Here is a 6191-nt window from a genome sequence, read left to right as displayed (position 1 = left end):
GCATTTATTTCTGAAGCGTTTTTTAGCAAAAATGCAGCTCCTGGTTTACTGTAAATGTCCTCATCCGAGCAGCTGGCACGGAGAGCGCTGATTGGTCAGAAATCTGTGTACTTTTTTACCGTAATGGCGCATGTATAGGTGCTCGAAACTTACTTTGGAAGAAAAATAATAAAAAAGGTTGTCATAAAGACACACAACAAATACAACATAAACGTGTACATATACAATATATATGTAAAAAAATAAAACATATTGTAATGTTTAGATTACAGACCGCTCGGCTGACGTTGGTGACGCTACCGTAACTGTTCGCGCGCGGCGCAAAGGCGGAAGTGAAAACGACCTATTTCCGCTGCAGCAGCGAGAAACGGGCACGTCAAAAAAAAAAAAGAGAAAGAAAAGAAAGGAAAATGTGAACAGTTTGGACAAACTGAGGCGAGAGAAGGACCGTTGGGTGACATATTTCGTGTTCGCGGAGCTCGGGTACCAGGCAGCAGTTGTTATATACAGTTCCCGAGCGAATTATTTGACAGTTTAAGGGTCGTTTTGAGGTTAACTCGCCGCACTCCTCTCTCTTGTTCTGTGGCGGTTGGCTTCGAGGAAGCAGCTCGTCAGAGATGGGGACGAGAGCAAGTCGACTGCAGGAAGACCCGGTCCCCTCTGCGTTTGGCAAAGATGGCACCAAGCGGGACTCCTGTCGGCGACCCCGCTGCGCCAGGCCCACCAGCCTCATGGTGGACTTCTCCGGCAGCTTCGAGGACACGGAGGCCAACCGGAGCCGATCGGAGGAAGGCAGCGACTCGGACCCGGGGCAGCACGGGGCGAGCGCGGACGGCAGCCCCGCGGACCACCACGACCAAGCGTCCCCCGCGGATGATAACGATGATAACGACGACACCAGCGAGGGGAAACCCGAGGGAGACGGGAACCTGAGCCCCGAGCCCCGCGCGGTAGCGGAGCATCAGTCCGCAGACGAGACAGGCCGCACGCCCCACCGCACTTTTTCCGAGCGGCTGCCCGGGAATCGGCACTCTTCCGCCCGCAGCGTGGGCGCAAGATCCGCCCGGGTCCGAGGCACGCACCAGCGGCCGGTGTCCGAGGCTTGGATCGGCCTTTACCGTGTAAACAACCGCCATGGCAGTAAGTCAACATATGTAGAGCACTAGTATTTTATATAGGTGTCATTTGTATGTTGTGTATTGTGCTGCCTAAATAACACTTCATAATCATTGGCTCGTTTCCACCAGTAGTTGATGTTTTGTAATTTACCTTGTTTTGGGATTTTCAGGAGAGCTCACATACATGGATTACTTTGAATTCTTGGATGGTGTTAGAGTTTACGTCAATTTAAATGACTAAATATCTTGGCGTACAAAATGTGATGACACTGGGGTTGATTGCTGATATTTAACTGAAGACATGAGTGGGGTGACTTGTGTTCAGAGAAGATAGTAGTAATATGGATATGATGGTGAAGTAGGAAGTAACCTATGTAAGAGTATTCATTGTCAGAGAAAATGTAACATCATTCCAGAACAGACTTTGAATATGACTGAATACATATTTCACAAATGCTGACATTTCGTTTCGTATAACACTGGGAAATTTGCATCAAAAATATCTCCCAGTGCAGCCTCTCACTCTTACCAGTCTGAAATTAAATTGGATTTACATTCTTGAACAGATAATCTCTTTTCCCGTGCTTGCACACTGACGAAAAACCATCAGAGACCATTGTGTGAAACAGAGCTATGCCGTAAAACTGGAAGCGGTGACATACAAACTCTTTCACATCACAAGGCCTGTCGACGGTGCATGTCAGGAGCAAATCCTGCAGCGTGCAAGTTGAAAACATTAAGTAACCGACTGCCTTGTTGTTCAAGTGCATTAAAAGGGGAACTTGAGGCTACAGAGGAAGTGAAAAGGCACACTTGGTCGGCAGTAGACAATAGGTGGCAAACATGACTTTTGAGCCAAAACACAAGAGAGTGGTGGGTTTTCCCGGGCCAGCCCTCTAGCAAGAGTAGGGAAATGGGTCACAACTTCACATGCCCGCTTCACTGTTGGCAGCCGCTCATAGATGGAGGCGGGGAATGTAGGGCAGCAAGGCACAGTGTCTGTCCCATCCACTCACAGCTCTAGTGGCGGCCATTCCTCCAGCCCTGGTCTCTGCATACAGTCAAACACAGTTTAAAACTATTTTGAGTCAGTTACACACAAGGTCACATCATTCACACTGTCTCCGGGATGCGAGCGACTGATTGTGTTTCAGCCCGCTGTTCGGTTATGAGTAATCTAGATGTCCAAACATAGCACTTGTGCACTATTGATGGACGCATCATCTAACATTCATGTCTCGCTGTGTGTTAATCTTGGCTTTGTTGTCTCTCTACTCTGCGCAGATATCCGCTGTCCCTTCTGCTCGAAGCCCTTCCCGGGGGGTCGGATCGAGGATCACCTGTTGAGCTGCCTCACGTCTCCTCCCCTACCATACAATAGTAAGTGTTGTATCACAGACATGGCCTGGCGCTTGTGTGTGTGTTTTTTTTAAGGCTGGAAAAACTTATGGTTGCTATTTGTGTGTGTGTGTTTCCAGCGGATGTGCTCAGTAAAGACAGCGGGGAGTGCTCCATCTGTTTGGAGGATCTGGTACAGGGAGAGACCATCGCCAGGCTGGCTTGCCTCTGCGTCTACCATAAGAGGTAAAAGAAAAAAGTTCAGTTGGTGTATTTGAATTAAAATAAAAATGCAGACGTATGTAAAGTGGAGAGTGTTTCATGTAAATTAGTAAGTGCAACCGACAAAACACACAGTTTGGATCGTGTTCTGGTATTGAGTCAGCAGAATAGAAGAAAAACTAGTGTATATGTGTATTTATATATGGTAAGGATTTTTCAAAAATAAGGAAGCAAAGGTTGCCCTGTACTAGTGCACATATCGCTGCACATTTCTGATTATTAGAGACCCAATGTCCCTTTACACAATATGTCAACAACCAAAGTTGAGTTAAGAATCGTTACTATTGAACATGAGATAAAAATGTATACGTGCAGTTGGTATATGAGCAAGAATCTGTTCACTTAATGTGGCAAAAGATAAGCAGTTTGTGTGTGTCTGTCCTCTTAACTGTTGAAGTAAATATTGTGAATATTTGTCAATAGAGCTTTTTACAACTGTGATAATAACTGCGTCCTTATTACATTTTAACTAGACGCTCTCACAGATGTACCGCAAAGAGTTTTGTAAGCGCTTTGAAACTTCTATTTAAAAAAAAGACCTTGAAGTTGTTTAAGAACCGCCAGTGTCTCTGCATGTTTCAGCCCATTTACTGCTGCGCTAAGTTGTCTTTTCAAAGCATGCTGTAATGCTCAACACTTTTGGTTTCCCTCAACTTTCAAGGAGCTATTGGTTTCCCATAATTTCAGTACTGTATGAGATCAGACTGGTTGAGACTTGAAAATTTACAAAGATTAGGTAATCCTGCCTGCTATTCTTTCCCCCCGTGATGGATAACTAGCAAAGAAAAGAATAACAACTTTAATCTCAGATAAAACACACACGTTTTAGTCATAAAGCATACATGCTGTCAGTTTTGGGCCACAGTTTGTAGGTGCGGCTGTTTGGCTGTGTAATTAAATTCTGGTCCAGCCAGTAAAGCAACGGAGATTTGGAAAACTAAACTGGAATTTGAGAATGTTCCCACCCTTTTACACAAGGAAAGTCATTTTGAATTAATGAAAATATCCTAAAGCCAGAGGCAATATCTTCAAATTGCTAGTTTTATTCAGCCAACCGTTTAAAATCCAAAGCTACTCCTTTTAATTATTGCACAAGGGAGAGAAAATGGAGCAAATTGTCACGATTGAGAACCTGCAACAAGTAATATTTGGCATTTCATTGGAAATCAAAATAGTTGCAGATTATGTTTTCTGCACATGGACTCTATTGTTTCAGCATTATATTTGTGATTGAGCCAAATAAAAGTGAATACTAGCTCACTCCAAATCTTGCATCCTCTTTCTGGTCTAGTTGCATTTCACGAGCCAGAGAGTCCTTAAACTCATTCACAGTTTCACACCGTCAGTCAGTGGATTTAAGCCTTGTGGGAGACTCTGCATTCAAAAACCCACCGTAGAGGCTCTGACACGCATGAGCTAATCAAAATGTAATGTTTTGTGTCCCCACCCGGTCCTTCCTGTTCTTGCTCCCTGTAGCTGCATTGATTCCTGGTCCAAGGTGAAACCCTGCTGCCCCGAACATCCCTTTGATTGACTCGTGGGTCACATGTATTCAGCACAGTGACCAACCCGACTCGGGTACGTACGACTCACTAAATGACCAGGACGGCCAATTAACAGATTTCTTCATACTGACGATGGAAATATCTTAATTTTTGGTTTTATTACAAAATTGTCCCTTTTTTTTCTTTTTTAAAGAAGCCAAAGTTCTTGAACGTAAAATGTCTGAACTCAAGAACCTGAACAACAACTTTTCTTGGATGAAAAGAGTACAAAAATCCACACATTTTGTGTGACTAATGTGATATTGACTTCAACCATATTACCCAGCCCTGTTGCAGACTATATTTTAATACAGTAATTACAGTATGCATGACTTTGTCTAATGTCCACTCTGTCCTTTTCCGCCCTTATAGGAGACTACACTGAATCCCAATAAAGTCCCAATTAAAATGTGTAATTGAACGAATAAAAGCCCACTGCTCCTCTCAGACGCAAAACTACGTTTGAGTGGGGAACACACGAAGAAGCTCCCGTTAGCGACGGCCGGCGCTCTCCCGTTTGGATCGGTCAGTTTTGATCTGAGTCGAGAACATTTCATGCCAAACAACAGTAAAAAAACAGCTGCGCCGTCTCCATCTAATCTCTGATCGAGACTCACAAGTGGAGAAGGTCTCCTTTCTATGTTTCGGAATCCGCGGGGAAAAATGTAAAAAGTTTTCATCACCGAATGATGGAACTCATCAAAAACAAAAAGGTGAACTGTGACTGCATCCTCTCCTGTGTAGTTTTTACCCTCCAAATGGGATTAGTCCTTTCATCCAGTATTTTGCAGAAAAAGTATTGTTCCGTGTCAAACAATGGATGAATGTTTTCTTTACTCGGCGAACCCCAAAATGAACCATCCTCTTACTGAAAGCATGAACTGTAACCACATTGCTTTATCTTGAACCAGCTGGAGGTTGAGGGCTTGTTTTTGGTGAATGGGGATTGCCGTTACTAGGTGTTTTCTTTTTTCTATTACCTGTAAACATTTCAGGGGATGTTTGGGGGCTAATTGTATTTTTCCTTTTGAGTGGGTCAGTTTTTTTTTGTAGGTGGTTAGTTGGCGCTGAGTTTTATGTGCTGCTACTTGCTGAGTGTTTAGGACGGTTGTAGGTATTTCACAGGGCCATAATAGTGCTGGTGTTGGCACCAATTTGAGCACTTTTGCCCTTTTGAGGCTGACTTATTTAATTTTTTCACATACGGTCTGGGATAAGGTTGTGTATGTGTATGTGTGTGTTCAAATGACCAGGGACAGGAAATGTCGTGTGTGTGTGTGTGTGTGTACTGTAAATTGCCCAGACGTCTGCTTGGTCAAGCGGGTCTCCCTTTTTTATTTTTGAATGCTATTTTTTTTAAACTAAAGTCACGCTGGCAGACATCCTGTTACACGTGACATTGGTACGCAACGAGGCGGCTCACACGGTCCCGTTGTACTTTTGAATGCGCTTTTTATTTTTTTTATAGTCTTTGGACCCACTTCGCCCCTTCTCCCTCCTCATTCTCAAACACTCTCTTGGGGTGTTGTACGTTTTTTTGGGGCCAGATCCCAATTCATTAATGCCAGATTGGGGAGGGATAAAGGGACTGAAGGGTTGAGGGATGTATTTTTTTGGGCATGTTTACACCATGTGGCATCTGCCTCTCTCCCCAACACTGGAGGCTACGGACAGCTGATGGTTAATTATTACATAACCAGCCCCCACCCTTTTCTCCTTTTTTTTTAATACAAATAAATAAGATATTTAGATATTATATCACATTATGATCATTGCTAAATGTGCTCAGTGGCTTTCCTTTAACTTTTTGTGTGTGTTGATTGCCTTTGCCTGGTGAAGGGGTTCTTGTGAAAGCAGGTATTTTGTAGTGTTTTTAGGGCTGAAATGAGACGGAGGCCCACTAGTAAGG

At 43.8% G+C, this 6191-nt stretch overlaps 1 protein-coding gene across 1 annotated transcript; it reads left to right on the top strand.

The window, feature by feature from the left end:
* Positions 1-391: 391 nt before the first annotated feature.
* On the top strand, positions 392-4272 carry LOC306738378 (uncharacterized protein; the record flags this gene model as incomplete). Its single annotated transcript, XM_079220223.1, has 4 exons — positions 392-1140; positions 2403-2498; positions 2597-2702; positions 4215-4272. The coding sequence occupies exons 1-4, from the start codon at positions 618-620 to the stop codon at positions 4270-4272; spliced, it is 783 nt and encodes a 260-aa protein (XP_079076349.1). The 5' UTR covers positions 392-617.
* Positions 4273-6191: the final 1919 nt, after the last annotated feature.

The sequence above is a fragment of the Taurulus bubalis genome (assembly GCF_910589615.1).
Source record: "Taurulus bubalis genome assembly, chromosome: 1".
In the NCBI taxonomy this organism is placed as follows: Eukaryota; Metazoa; Chordata; class Actinopteri; order Perciformes; family Cottidae; genus Taurulus; species Taurulus bubalis.
This window is presented reverse-complemented; position numbering and strand designations above follow the sequence as displayed.